Source organism: Sinohyriopsis cumingii, chromosome 15 (assembly GCF_028554795.1).
Source record: "Sinohyriopsis cumingii isolate HCF-2022 chromosome 15, ASM2855479v2, whole genome shotgun sequence".
Classification (NCBI taxonomy): Eukaryota; Metazoa; Mollusca; class Bivalvia; order Unionida; family Unionidae; genus Sinohyriopsis; species Sinohyriopsis cumingii.
Window position 1 is genome coordinate 85789145 of NC_142975.1, and position 16914 is coordinate 85806058.

Genomic DNA, 16914 nt, shown 5'->3' on the forward strand with positions numbered 1-16914 from the left:
TTTCTGAAAATATCAGAATTATTTTGTGATTGAAATATCACTGACTCTGCCAACATTTCTGATAGTATCAGTGGGAATTTGTGATTCAAATTTCACTAAGAGTTTGTCAAAAATTCTGAAAAAAGTGCTATTTTGCGATTGTAATATCACTGACATTTCAATAAAAAATATCAAAAAGTTATAATAAAATTTATTTTTTGATTATTGTACAATTTGAATGATTTTCAGCAGCATTTATATTTCCTTGTTTTGATAGATGTAATTTTATTGTTTATTTTGGTACAATAACTTCTTTCCACATCTTTCCTTGTTGTATTTCTTTTTCAAATTTTGTTGTTGTTGTTGTAATTTTGTTAAATGGATTTAACTGCCCTCAAACAAGTTTTCTTGTTTCCATTTTAAATCAGAATTTTGCTTTTCTCCTGACCCAAATCTAATTTTCCTCGATACAGACCCATTTTTAATATGGACTCTGTAACTTTTTTTAAATAATGCTCTGGTCCCATTCCAAAATGAGCTTTCTAATAAGTATTTGTTCAGTTTTTTTTATATAAAAATGATTGTTGTAAAGAGCTTTCTGATTGGTCAAAATTTTGTACTTTCCCAATGAATCATTGAGTAACGGAAACTGATGGGAATAAGCATGCTTGCTAAAGATGGCGATTCAAATTTTCGAGTGGGATAGAAGATTGAATAACCATTTGAAAAATGTGTGGTAATGAGAATAGCTTGAATGCAAAGTCGATGGGAATGTAATTGGTCAGTCTGTATGAAAACTGAACGCCAGAACTAGCATTTTGCTTTTTGTGCCATAAAGAGCTTTACAGAAGTGGCTAACATGCTAAATAGGACAAGGCATTGAACCAGGATGATTTCAAAGTTATATAACTATAAAACTGATTAACTTCCAGAATGAATTTAAGGAGGGACAACGTACAGATCAACTGGTGGGAATTGTTTCTAAATACCCATGTCTATCAAAGATAGTCATATCTTTGCTTAATTTTCTTGGCCCACATGTAAAATCATCTTTCAATATCATGAGGCATTATTGTGTATATTCTAGATGTGTTAGAATTCAGTGTAAAATAAGAGGAATTATATCATGATAAATGTTTGTCACGGCTGTATGTGGAAAAAGAACTAATTCAAGAGACCACAACAGCATCATAGTTTGTACATTAATCAAAAATCAAGTCTGCAGTACAAGTGACATAAGGCAGGCTCTTAGCATTTCTTCTTTTCATAATCAGTGTTTCAAATGGATGCTTTTTTGTAATTTTGCATTATTTTAACAGTTGAATTTTTCAATGCAGATTAATATTTTGTGTTTTATATAAGTTTATGTATTCATAGATGTCTGTGCATATATTCCAGGCTTGATACTTTGATTTTTAAAATCACTTTCTTAATAATTATCTAGTGTCAATCCAGATTCTTCACATCATATTGAATATACTGTATATATATTGTACATAACAGACAGAAGGCCTAAAGGTAGATTAGTTCTGTAACTAACTGAGTTACCTTCTCTAAATAAAGTCATTATTATCATTATTATAATTAACTCCCATATCTCTTGCCTTGGATGTCATATAATTACAACATCTGTATATTCTTTTTATGCACACTTAAATATCACCTTGGTTAATAAAGTCCTGTTTAATTCATATCCATTATTAATTTGAAACCTTCTGAAATGTCTGGAAAACTACTGAAATTTCAGTAAAATACTATATAATGATCAAATTTTTTGTGAAACCTCACAAATATTTCAAAGAAATTTTAGTGAGATCTCACCACAATTTCAATGAAAGCTTTGGTCGCAATATATTTGAAATCTCGCCTAACTTTTCAATGAAATGAAAAAGACTTAAGTGATGCCATCATGGATTAAGTTTTGTATGCAAGAAAGAAAATGAGGACAAGAAAAATCTAAATCTTATTTGATAATGTCTCTCAAAATAATCCATTTTAAAAATGATTGTGAATATTTACCATTGATTCCCAATAATGTCTAAGAATCATTAGGCAGTTTAATAGAAATCTGAAGCAGATTTTTTATGGTTTAGGCAGAAAGCACTTAAAAACCCTGCCTGAAATCCACTTTAAGTATGCCTGGAAAATTTAATATAAGATGGACCATTACAAAATTCCATATGAACTATTTACAAATTCCATACGGACCATTTACAAATTCCATATGGTATATTTTCTAATTCCATATGGACGATTCACAAATTCCATATGGACTATTGCCAAATTCCATATGGATTATTACCAAATTGCACATGGAATCTTAATTTTATTCCATATGGACAACCTATAGATCTCATGGACTAATTTGCATATTCCATGGGATTTTCCTTACAGAGTATGTAAGGAATCCATAACATTTCCTTATGGATACATTGAAATCCATAAGAGTGGTTCAGCTTTCGAATAAAAATGTCAATATGAATATTTCTGTAAAAGTTCGTATGGATTCCATGTCCAATCCATGTGGAAAATTTTGTACGGATTAAGGATCTTCATACCTCTAGTTTAAGCTCCACAAATTCATATGATGAGTAATTTCCAATAAGTTCAATCCAGTTCACCACCATTTCTTTTGGCCCTGTGTCACCACACCAATTTTGTTTCCATAGAGACATGGTGTATGAGTAGATCCCAGAGACATCGTCTTCATAACCCTCCCAAACTACTGTGAGGGAGTCATTGTTGGATGTGTAGCTTATGGGCTGAAATTATATATATATATATATATATATATATATATATATATATATATATATATATACACACACACACACATACACACTTTACTGAGTTTCTTGACTGTATTAGTAACTTACAGACATTAATTAAAACAGACAAAGTCGACATTAAAGTAACAAAATAAGGTAAAGTGTCAGATCACATTAAAATATGGTTTACTTTGCTCAAAGCCAAACAAAACTGTTCAACAATTGTCAAATGGTAATGGATGATAATAAAGAATTTCACTGAATTATGACTCTTGAAAGGATTACTTGTGATTGTTTCAAATGAACAGTGATGAAAACAAATTAGCCAAATTATACAAGAACTAAAATCCATCAAAGATGATACATGTCACAACACAACTTCTCCTGAATTATTCCACACAACACTCACCATGTCAAGGTAAGGACCAGCCCTAAGTCTGCCCATAACAGGTAGAGTGATGTCAACTGTAAATTCAATGAAAGTCATTCCGCATTCTCCAGACTTGTCAGTACCTGTAATCAGAGAAACAGTAAAAATTATTTAAATATGTAACATAATATGGAGAAAAATTGTAATTAGTTTTTCCTTTCATCACACACACACAAATGGAAAAATACAGAAAGATTAAATTCACCAGTATGCAATCCTTCATTGCAGATTTAAATGCAATCCTTCATTGCAGATGAAATTATAGAAAATAACATAAATTCAAAATGATTTTGTACAGTGCACATTTAAATTCTTTAATTTGTTGAATTTTCCTACAGTATACACAAAATTACCCCCCCCCATTAGGAAACATAAATTTAACTAGTAAGTAAAAGACTGCATTTCTATGTCCTATTATAGAAAAAAAAAAATACATTTAATTGCAAATGTTCTTGTGCAAATGCCTTTTGTATTTCTGTAACTTGCTGAATTCTTGTAAAGAATAGCCTAGGAAAACAAACTGTACATGATCAGGGAGGATGAGAGAAGTAGATAACAGGTTTCCATTAAGGTAGCTGGCTGACAATTTATCTTGGGTTTAAATTCACTGAAATTACAAGAAAGAGTTTACATTATGTATAAATAATAAATAATCTTACCCATGACCCAGGCAAAGTATGTTGCTCCTTGGGTAAGCTGAAGCTTGGTCAGTTTTTTAAATGTGTTTGTTCCAACATTGATAATGTCCATGACATCAAAGAGTAGTGCCCTCTCTGCTTTGGGAACAGTCCCGCCTTCAAGCTATAAACCATAAAAAAAAGTTTTATAAAGTAAAAATCTTTTAAAAATGTTTAATTACAGCTAACTTTAAATTTAATGGAATTAGTAATATAATCTATGTCATCAGTTACATGTAATCTATGTCATCAGTTACATGTAGCAAGTGAACATTAAGGGGAGTATTGATTAATGTATTGGGTAAATTAACTGTCAATATAAGTCCATGAACATTTTAACATAACAGAAATGACACTGCATTACTAACTGCAGTGACAAGCACTGCTCTAGGTGATACACTACATAGTGAAATAAAACTTTAATACAAATTTTGAATAAAGAAGCTAGTATAACATACTGACCACCATTAAACATAGGTCAATAATAGGTGTAATGGTCCTTAGAACATTGTATTCACTTTAACAAGGTCTATAATTAACTTTAACAGTTTAAGACAGGTCTATAGTTGTATATTATTAGATGACATTCAATAGTTTTTATCTCACTGATATTATAACATCAGAATATAAGTAACTGGATTAGTAATATAAGTAATTGGATTGATAATATAAGTAATTGGATTAGTAATATAAGTAATTGGAATAGTAATATAAGTAACTGGATTAGTAATACAAGTTATTGGATTAGTAATATAATTAATTGGATTAGTAATATAAGTAATTGGATTAGTCAAATCTGAATAAATGGGGATAACTTTAATGATCTTAGATAAAAAGATAATTAATTTTTCACATACATAGTTTTTACAGTTTGTGTCATTGGGCTGTGTTTGTGTGGAAAGACCCAGATAGTACAGCATCATCTCAACCTCTGACATGAAATTATCCCACTGAATTTCCAGTACCGTGTCATTGCTGACATATCGTGGCATCAGAATGGTTCCAGCTGAAAAAAGAAGCCATGTTCATTGATATCATCTAGGACAAAAATTATAAAGCAAAAAAATTTGTTTAAATTATTAATGCTCGTGATCAAATTACACTGTGAAGTACAAAGTAGACTAATCACTTTAATAGGAATAATTGCCCTTTTTTTTATTCCTATGTAACTTATCTGCCTGATGCAAGTTGTATGTATAATAACGATTTATAAGATATGTTTATCCCAAGCAAATTAATGAATACATCACACTGAAAAACGTTTCTGACATAAGCGATTTTTGTATTATTTTAATATGAAAAAAAAAATAAAAATACACTAACAATATTTAACAAAGTTTTAATTGACAATAAATGATTCATTATAATACAATATTCAACAAATTTTAATTGACTATAAATGATTCATTATCATACAATATTTAACAAAGTTTTAATTGACTATGAATGATTTGTTATAATACAATATTTAACAAAGTATTAATTGACTATGAATGATTGATTATAATACATTAACTTGGTACTCTATTTAAGACTGCTATATAAGTTTTGAAAAATAACATTGCTCTTCATCAATTACTTACGCTTCACACCACCATTAAAAGCCACAGTAAATCCATTTGAACTGGCCTCAGCCTTAGTATTTGCAGCACTGAAGGCTCTAACAGTAAAATAATAAACTCCTTTTACAGGCACAAGATCAAGGTTATAGAAGGTCACTGTGGTATTGAGGTATACATTTGTAAATGGAACAACATCATCTCTAGTATTGGGGAATCTTCTGTCTGTTCCCAAGGCAACCTCATAGTAAGCCACTTTCTGATTGGGTGGAATATCCACATTAGCCTGTGACTCTAGTCCTGACTCTCCTGCAATGGTAACAAATGGTAACAACTGTCATGTCAAAGGTTAAATGCTATCAGAAGGCATTATAAAAGGCCTTTACCAGAACTAGGATGATTTGCAGTAAGTGTATAAACTAATGCAAGACAAAGGCTCTGACTTATAATTGGTCGTTTACTTGTGATTTTCCAAATACAGTTCTCCATCTTTATTAGGCAGTTGTTGGGGTCCATAACTGCTGGCTGTCTTGTGTAATAAATGACCACATAAAAGAAGATTGAAATGAGGGTGGGAGGTAGAGGGAAAGGGATAATCAAAATACCAGATATCTTGTGTAAAAATTATAATTTAATTGGTTAAATGTAGTTTAAGTAATATACAGTGCATCCTTCTCTGGCCCCTTGCTGAGCCCCTCTTTATCTACTATGATTTCTCTGTCCAGACATGATGTCATTGCAGCCAATATATGTTAATAAGCTAGTAACTAAATTTAGATATGTTGTCATGTTGAACCAATCAGATGACTGCATTGGAGCATGAGATCAAACATCGTGAGAGTTAGGGCATCAATCATATAACTGATATGCCTGTAGAGATGCATTCCTTTCAATGTAGATGCTGCATTTAATCTTTAACATTATTTGCGGAAAGAACCACCCACCTCCCATCCTTCCCCCATGTTGTTTATTTGGGACATTTCTTGCATAGCGTACTGTTCCAGCTCTGTTCTGGGTGGCCTTTGTCAAATCAGTGTTCCTATATACCTCGTATCAGCCACTCCACATACAGGTGTCGGACATTCTTCACAACCCTAAAAACACCCCAATGTCTTTCTTCCTGAGTCATTCCTATAGGAAAATTGCCAAGTTTCATGCATTACCTACTTTGCTTTTGACCCCCAATTTGTGTCAGTACTTCAATGTTTTCAGCTATTATGCCCATATACTTCATACCAGCTTCAACCTGTTTAACCTGATGAAAGACAGAGACAAGAAGATGACAAAAATGAAAAAGGTATAAGTATTGAAATACAGGTCTGGACATAAAAGCAGATTTCCTTCCTAAATGAAATTAGAAAGTAGCTCCAAAGGTGATATTGCCAGTGTGGTAATAAAAGTGGTATCACCACAGTGGTGATCACATTATTTCTCCCACTGATGTATTTCAATAACTCACCATGAAATATTTAATAAACTAATGTAACAACCACCTTTGATAATATACAAAAAATGATGTAACAACCACCTTGGATAAATATACTTAAAATGGGGTAACAACCACCTTTGATAAATATACTTATCAAAGCATCAGTTACATAAAATTATAATGTCTGACTAAATGACAGATTTTGAAATTCCAATGCACAAAATAGAAGAACTCACAAACTTGCATGTGTGTGATTCATTTCAAGTCAAATGACATCAGAAACATGTAGTTATTCACAGATAATCACTCAACATGTGTATTCCTGGATTCCATACATTAATTCACCTCAAACCTATACGATTTTACTATTAGGTAATAAACAGATCCTGTTGTCTGAATTCACTCTTAAATTTAACTGATTTCACAATTAAGTGGCAGTGCAATTGTTTTACTGGACTTTATTAGTGGGCACACTGTGTACATGAGCATCCATCAGTGGCAGTTGCTTTTTGCCTATTGACTGCATAATACAACAGGCTGCATTGAAGCAATTATGTCAATGAGCATCTATCACTGACAGTTGCTTTCTGCCTGATGACAGCATAATACAACAGGCTGCATTGGAGCAATTATGTCAGTGAGCATCTATCACTGACAGTTGTTTTCTGCCTATTGACTGCATAACACAACAGGCTGCATGGGGAGCAATTATGTCAATGAGCATCTGTCAGTGACAGTTGCTTTCTGTCTATTGATTGAATAATACAACAGGCTGCATTGGAGCAATTATGTCAATGAGCATCTATCACTGACAGTTGCTTTGTGTCTGAAGATTGCATAACCCTTTACCTCAAGCAAGAGTCTTTGGATGCCTCTAAACCATTTGCATGGAAGCGCCTTTTGACGCCTCTAGTCAAGTCACATGGAAGCGCCTTTTGATGTCAGCTGTAAACATCAGCCATTTTAAGCCAGTTTTCATAGCACCACCTTCAGGGAAAACCCCCTATTAGATAATACATTCATTTCTGCGAATGACAATTATGTCAGATCACGTGGTCACCACTCTCCAAAACAGCGGTCGCAGATTTCATTCAGTACTTACGAAGTTTTCACAATTAGAATCAAAACTATGAAAGATTCAATAACCTAGGTAAAGGCTCTGATATTGATGTAGGCAGCAATTAGTTTTTATAAATTATCAAATTCTGATGACTTAGTGATGTAGACGCAGACGAAAAACTTGTAAATTTCGAGTATGTGAAATAGCAGCTACGGATGGTCACGCGGTCTCACTGACATGACGGTGAAAACGAGTTCTCTCAAGATTTTAAAGCACATAAAAAATTCTTCTGTGATAAATAATTACACAGCTATAACAATCGGACTTTACTCTTAAATTTTTCCACATATAATAGATGTGTACCAAAAATGTAAAATGGTTAAAATTGCTGTTAAACGTAACATACACTACATTGCTTAACAGTTCACAGGCAACCGTATGCATATGGAGTCCACTAGGTAACAGGTGTTCTACCTATAGCACACTGCACTTTGTAACTATGCTCTATGAGGTAAAGGGATAATACAAGAGGCTGCACTGGAGTAATTATATCAATGAGCATCTATCAGTGACAGTTGCTTTCTGCCTATTGACGTGTAATACAACAGGCTGCATTGGCGCACCTCTGATGCTAGTTTTACATCATACAATATACAAACTAATTGTAGGCCAATGTTTATCAACACATCAATGGCTAGAGTACACAGTAAACAACAGTAGCTGCATGTCTTAAATGTACCTGTGTGATCAGTGAGGTTTGTTTACTGAGGTCACAAGGGTGACTGCTGGAGTACCTTTCGTGCTCAAGGCTGTCCTGTCTAAAACAATAGACGATACGTATCAACTCGTACATGTAATTCTACTGGCAATAAGCTGCTATTTTACAGCTGAAATCTACAGCATTTGACAATTAAAAACTTTAAATAAAAGTTTAAAAATAAGCCCAAAACATGCATAGTACAGTGTGACCCCGCTATAGCACACTCTGTTATAACACAAATTTGGATATAACAGTCATGGTATGGCTCCTGAAATTTCATATACATGTATTTTCATGTACACAAAAATAATTTCTTTCTTAAAAGTACGAAAAGAAACCTAAAAAGTTTATCCTTTTGGGGAAGAGATCGCATATGAATAATACAAGACAACTGTGACATGGCTCCTGAAATTTTATATGTATTTTTCTCGTAAACGAAGAAATAGTTTTTTTTTCTTTCTTAAAAGTACAAAAACTAACATGTATATTTATTCAGGGATTGCATCGAGTTTTGCCAATGTCACATATTGCGATAATTTTTCCTTATTGACAGCAAAATATACCATCTGGCAATTTTTTTGTTAGTGACATTGCTGGCTGTTTAAACTTGTATATACAATCATTGCTTTGGAGTGGAGAAATTCAGAGGCCCCATTAAAGGAAGCTGCAAATTTGATATAAAATGCGCTAAAATTAATCTATTGTTCTATGAACAAATTCACTGTCCATATTGACAAACCATTTTAACAGTGCATCGTTATATCATAATCCAGTAATGTTGATATCTAGCATGAGTACTGTATGCTGTCAGATATCCGCATTTTTGTTGTTGACATTTCTGGTAGCAATGAGGCATTATCTCATAATATACCTTTCACTGGATTTTGGCCGCTTGCTAGTAATTAATATATTTACATAGACTGACATTTGTATGTGCATGGTAATTAAAATTCCTCATCTTTTCACTCAGAATGAAATCCTTCAGAACACTCACATTTTCTGTAGTAATCCCTGTCATCAGACCAGAACACCTGTGTCTCTATTGTCTGTTGACCTTTTTTAAAATTTTTGATGAAGGCAGAATCACTATACCACACACAAAAAACTAAATAAAAAAACCAAATGACGGCCAATTCCTTTTTAAAAATATACCCAGATTAAACAGTTTGCTGAAATTAAAAAAAAAAAAACAGATAACCTCTGAAGCACCGATTGTTTTGAAAATGTACTAAGCAAATGGAAAAAAAATCAGTCTTATTCATGCAATACAATTATTTGATGTTAATTGCCGCCAAATCTGTCCTTTAGCCATGATTTAAATAACGCATGTACCCTTCATCAAAGAAAGCCCACTACAATCTTCAATAAAAACAAAGAACTTTTCATCAAAGGAAGTCAGTACCAAACTTAAATAAAATCAATGGAATCTTATGATTGTTTCACTTTCCAACGTGACTGGAACATATTTACTTTGCCGTGAAAATTTCCTTTTTGCAGGAATAAAAGTATGCTTACGAACGCTACCAGTGGCAGCTTAAAACACAAACTAACTTTTACTGACTTGGGATGTAATGAAAAGTAAATGTGCTTCATCATTTGTTACGTGATTGTGCTATTTTGTTCCACTGAATTCAGACCTATATGACCTGTGATAAAATTATTGAATATTTTAAATGTGTGTGTGTGCATATTTTTGATGGAATTACTCGTATTGTGGATTCAATGTATGTGATGAGATTCGCAGGTTAGTACACAGTGTTGATACTCTATTTATGCTATACATCAGACATGTATATATAAACAGTATACACATATATGTACCAATGTGTGGTTCTCTGAATAAAGTAAAATATTATATATGCCTTCTCTGTTTTCACTACAAGTGTATTTCTCATTTAATATGCATAGATTTAAGGTGGTAAATGTGCCAATGAAGCACATATTTTTGCTCCCGCAATTATTACCTGCCCCTTCCAACCCCACCCCTATTTTTGGGTACATGCATCATTTTCTTCAGCTAACTGACCTGGTTGCTTATACGTTTCAGTCTATAACACGGTTGGGTTCTATGGCTCCCAACTAACGAGTTGTAGTGGTGTCACACTGTATTTTTATGCATTCAAACAACACAGTATAGAAACCAGCCAGAACCAGTCAACTCGGGCAAAAAATGTTCCAACAGGACAATGGCTAGTGCAACGATGCATGGCAGAGCAATATAACTAGAACTGTGAAAAGAAATAGTTGATGCGTACACACCAAGCTGTTAACTGATTACGTTATTGTTGAAATTTAGGGAGTTTAAGGCCAAATTTGGAATGTGTTTTGAGGTGTTCTAAGGGATAAAGGTTGGTTTATGATATTTCTGAGCCTTGGAGGAAAATCGACAGACCTTTGGCAGAAGAGTGACAAAAAGGAGATGCTGATCATAACAAATGCTTTCAACAGGCAAACTAGGCTATATAGTCTGATTTTTTGTCATGTTTAATTGTTGCTGTATTGTTCAAGATTTTTCAGAGGAATATCTAAGGACAGCTCTTACATTTTTTGTTCACTTCAAAATGCTGAAATGTGCTTCCTCTCAATGCTATACAATACTGAACTAAAACCTCAATGCTATACAATACAAACTAAAACCTCAATGCTCTACACTACCAACTAAAACCTCAATGCTATACAATACTGAACCAAAACCTCAGTGCTATACAATACTGAACTAAAAACTCAATGCTATACTATACTAAACTAAAACCTCAGTGCTATACAATATGAACTAAAACCTCAGTGCTATACAATACTGAACTAAAACCTCAATGCCAAACAATACTGAACTAAAACCTCAATGCTATACAATAAGAACTAAAACCTCAGTGCTATACAATACTGAACTAAAACCTCAATGCTATACAATACTGAACTAAAACCTCAATGCTATACAATATTGAACTAAAACCTCTGTGCTATACAATATGAACTAAAACCTCAATGCTATACAATACTGAACTAAAACATAAATCCTATACAACACTGAAATAAAATCTCAATGCTATACACTACTGAACTAGAACCTCACTTCTATACACTGCTGAACTAAAACCTCAATGCTATACAATACTGAACTAAAACCTCAATGCTATACAATACTGAACTAAAACCTCAGTGCTATACAATATGAACTGAAACCTCAATGCTAAACAATACGAACTAAAACCTCAATGCTATACAATACGAACTAAAACCTCAGTGCTATACAATACTGAACTAAAATCTCAGTGCTATACAATACTGAACTAAAATCTCAATGCTATACAATACTGAACTAAAATCTCAATGCTATACAATACTGAACAAGAACTTAAATCCTATTCAACACTGAACTAAAATCTCAATGCTATACACTACTGAACTAAAACCTCACTTCTATACACTGCTGAACTAAAACCTCAATGATATACAGTACTGAACTAAAACCCCAGTGCTATATAATACTGAACTAAAACCTCAATGCTATACACTACTGAACTAAAACCTCAATACTAAACAGTACTGAACTAAAACCTCAACGTTATACAATACTGAACTAAAACCTCAATGCTATACACTACTGAACTAAAACCTAAGTGCTATACACTACTGAACTAAAACCTCAGTGCTATACAATACTGAACTAAAACATAAATGCTATACAATACTGAACTAAAACCTCAATGCTATACACTACTGAACTAAAAGCTCAATGCTATACAATACTGAACTAAAATCTCAGTGCTATACAATACTGAACTAAAACAAATGCTATACAATACTGAACTAAAACCTCAATGCTATACACTACTGAACTAAAAGCTCAATGCTATACACTACTGAACTAAAACCTCAATGCTATACAATACTAAATGTACATCTCATATGACAGTAAGCTTGATCCCATGGTAAAAGGGGCAAACATGCACATCACTGAAAGAATTTTCTAAACTTCAGTATGAGTCATCTCAAATATTAAAGAAAATCCATTATGCAACTAAGGAAAAAATCAGCAAATGAAAAAAATCTGTAGTCTAAACCTTACTGCAAATTTGTTTACTGTGACCTGTACCATAAGGTCATAGGCTTGAGTGAGCATGTCACAGATTGAATGGTAATAGCTTTATGATAGTTAATGTCACATATAATGCGAACCTATCCAACGGTTTAGGAAATATTAGCTACTTAGCAATTTAACTAAAATCTTACTGCAAATCATGTGCTACTAGGACCTTGACCCTATGGTAAAAGGGGTCAAGTGAGCAAGTCATATAATGAACTGTCTAAGCCTCATAATGGCTCATGCAAAGTCTGATGAAGGGTTTAAAGAAATATATGCTGTGCAGGAAAACTGACTGCTGTGTCTTGCAATTCACTAATGTGGGTTTGACAAAAAGGCGGGGCCTGCATATCAAATCTTACTGAAATGAAAATCTCAGTCAAAACCTTCATAAAAGTGTTGATAACAACACTGTTGCTGCCACCACTCCTTAAACCCTGACTGCTATATCTCACAATTCCATCAATGCTAGCTTTAAAAAAAAGTGCAGAATCAAGAATCACTCTTATCTTTTCCAAGAAAGACTAATGACTAAATTATTGTGGCAGGAATTCTGACCTGTTAAGGGATCCACTCGTTTAATTGCATCTCTAGTTAGGCCAAATCCTTCCCAATTAGCAGTGACTTTTGTATTATTGTTCAGAATAGGTAGGTCATATCCAATTAGATCGCCATCGTACACTGCACCTGCTGGCAGTGGATCAACTCTGACTGTCACTCCATTAGATCGAAGAATATACTGGTATCCTATCGCATTGGTCACACGAACCAAAGTGTAGTAGCGATTATCAACAATTAAATTCAGGTTGTTGTTGATGCCAATTGTTTCTACTGAAAACAGAAACAAAAAAAAACAGGCATAACAAAAGTTTTGTTCTTTGAACATTTGCCCCTCCCCCTTTCCCTGAAATTGATAGCCTTTGTCTTTACCACCAACTGCAGAAAGTAGAAAATTCAATTGTGCTGATATGAAACTGGTAACAGGCAAAACTATGGATGGGCAACATAATAACAAAATGCACTCCAAGTATGGTGTGTGCACAAAAAATGTGAACTAAACACACTATTCTGTACTCGGGTCCAACACAATAACAAACATTCCTACAACAGATTTCTAGAAATAGTAAACTTAATTAAAGCCTTCATTTTAAATCATAAATAATAAACTAATAGCAACAAATTAATTATAATTTAACATATATATATGAAACAAAAAGTTCCTTATTCCTTATGTCAATATATATATATATATATATATATATATATATATATATATATATATATATATATATAATAAGAATCTTTAGCTCTCAAGATTTTAAAGTCTTAATTTAAATTTTGCTCAGTGTTGAGCTTACAGTGTGCTGATTTAAATAATCACCTTAACACACTTACCTGTTGTTAGTTTGAACTTTTCCAAATATATACACAGGAAGGTGGTTTTATTAACCTTTCCTTTCCTCTAATAAACATAATATATTATAATACTTAACTCAATGCTAATCACAGGTATAAACTTAGATGAAACTGCAGAACTTAAAAATGTCTTACCTCCAACAGCAAGGAACTCCTGTTCCTGTTTACCATCTAGTCGGTGAATTGCCCACTCATACTTGACTGCTGGACAGGGATCCCCAGTTGTGTCCCACATAGCACTAATTGTTGTTGTGTCTGAAGTGAAATCTCTGCAACAGAGAGGAAAGCAACACTGTTATGCTGTCAGGAAAGTGTTCTTTATTGGCAAGCAATAATATAATGAAATCTATTTTACCTACCGAGACCACTTCTATCAGGCCAACATTGAACTTGCCAGGCACAATGATACATTAACAATACATACAATAATTTTCCAGAAGAAAAATATTCAGGAAAATTTATCCTTTTCTTAAGTACACAAATGATCCAGGCATAGACAAAAGTAATAATTTTGTCATGTTCAGATAAATTAGGAGAATGATGGTATAATACTTCATTAGTGTCAGACACATCCCATTGTTTAATACATGTACCTGCATGCTAAATGCATCCCAATGTTTAATACATGTACCTGCATGCTAAATGCATCCAAATGTTTAATACATGTACCTGCATGCTAAATGCATCCCAATGTTTAATACAATATTGTACCTGCATGCTAACTGTGTCCCAATGTTTAAAACTTGTACCTGCATGCTAAATGCATCCCAATGTTTAATACATGTACCTGCATGCTAAATTCATCCCAATGTTTAATACATGTACCTGCATGCTAAATGCATCCCAATGTTTAATACATATTGTACCTGCATGCTAAATGCATCCCAATGTTAAATACATGTACCTGCATGCTAAATGCATCCCAATGTTTAATACATGTACCTGCAGGCTAAATAGATACCAATGTATAATTCAAACCTGCATGCTAAATGTGTCCTAATGTTTAATTCATGTACCTGAATGCTAAAAAAAAGTTCCTGCTCATTTCCAACTGTTGTTGTCAGGACATGATGCCAAGAAATACTAGATGAAGAAAACAATTTGAATGACCAAATGACAAAGTTAGACATGAAGGTATTATTGTTCCTATGATCATCTTCATTCCTTTTTCTGATTAAATGACAATTACAAGTTATCTGCTTTTTAACTGTTGTATAATTGTGTATTTAATAACACATTATCTTCAAGACCGTTGAAGAGACTGAATTGGTCTGCTGACAAAAAATAACTGCATTATTTCATGAGAAGTCAAGTTTCTTCCCTCAATTACATTTTTTAAATTGCTGTTTATTGGAATCATCTCAGATATTCATGCAAGCTCAAACATAAATCTGATAGGTTCAAATTAACATGTTCATAAGAATAGCAAAAAAATCTTTGTAATACTCTTGACATCAATGAACTCCTATGAAATGTGGTGAAGAGTCTAAAGTGTTTTCAAATCATAAATACAACTACAGATTGCAATAGTTTCTTTGGCGCTGGCCGATCATGACACAGAGTCAAACTTTCAATACAGGATGACAGTAAAATGAAACAATAACTAAACAATATAAATTGTATGTAAATGAACATCGTCTTTTTTTATTTTTGTATAAGAAAAGTACACAACAAAACTGATTATACCACAACTATAATGATGCATGTGCTTTTAAATTCCATTTCAAAATGAGTCTATCAGGACACGGCAGTTATTTATTGTTAGCCAGGTAGAAAATATTATAGACATAACACTGTATGTACATTTCAATTCATTCTGGTAAATAATGGATTAATCTTACCCGAGTATTATCTGAGTATTATCACTTACCATATGCAGTTATTATTTACCCAAATCCTTTGAAAAAATGGTCCGTTTCATACTGATTAATAAAAAGACACCCATACATTGAAGGGTTTACTGCATCTGAACATGTGAAAGAATGACAGAAAGAAAAGACAAGGACACGGCCTGCATGTTCCAACCATGATCAAAGCATGGTTAATGAACGTGTGACCTGACCAAAAGAATGAAGGTTCAGTGAGCAGGTCATAAAAAAGAACTACCTGTTTCATAAGAAAAAAGAACTTAATGCAAATATTCTACGACTGTGACATTGACCACATCTTCAAAAGGGTGATTCATGTATGAATGTATAAATCAGGATTAAAGGCACTTCTGCGCAATGATGGTTATTTGGTCAAAATTGAAAGTAAAGCTGTAAATATGAAAACTTGTACAAAACTTTAGGAAGATAAACCTTCGGAAATAAATGTAGGCATAAAGTACGTAACATAATATAAAAAAGGTAAAGGTGTCAAAATTCTGTACAAGATAAACTAAATAAAAGTTAAAGGTCTCAAAATTCTGTACAAGATAAATAAAATAAAAGGTAAAGGTGTCAAAATTTTGTACAAGATAAATAAAATAAAAGGTAAAGGTGTCAAAATTCTGTACAAGATAAATACAATAAAAGGTAAAGGTGTCAAAATTCTATACAAGATAAATAAAATCAAAGTGAATTGGCAGCTCCTTATGTTTATTTTCACATCCTTGACTACAGAGGTAAACTGGAAGATACAAATTTGGCCAATAACTTTTTTGAGTATTTGTTAAAAATATTTACAATTCACTTTTACACTTTCAGAAGTTTAATAGTCTTGTCTCATCTGGCAAAATTCATTTCCCAATTTATAATAGCACATAAGTTTG

The 16914-nt window shown here is 32.9% G+C and overlaps 1 protein-coding gene across 1 annotated transcript in view; it reads right to left on the bottom strand.

The window, feature by feature from the left end:
* The window catches only part of LOC149782244 (uncharacterized), a 577549-nt gene that overhangs the window by 101989 nt on the left and 458646 nt on the right, over positions 1-16914 (bottom strand). The window contains exons 161-167 of the mRNA XM_089935097.1: positions 14298-14431; positions 13279-13577; positions 5438-5699; positions 4712-4860; positions 3837-3978; positions 3157-3260; positions 2538-2741 (exon numbers count right to left, since the gene is read on the bottom strand). Coding sequence (XP_089791223.1) covers positions 2538-2741; positions 3157-3260; positions 3837-3978; positions 4712-4860; positions 5438-5699; positions 13279-13577; positions 14298-14431 — 1294 coding nt within the window. The remainder of the gene's footprint in view (positions 1-2537; positions 2742-3156; positions 3261-3836; positions 3979-4711; positions 4861-5437; positions 5700-13278; positions 13578-14297; positions 14432-16914) is intronic.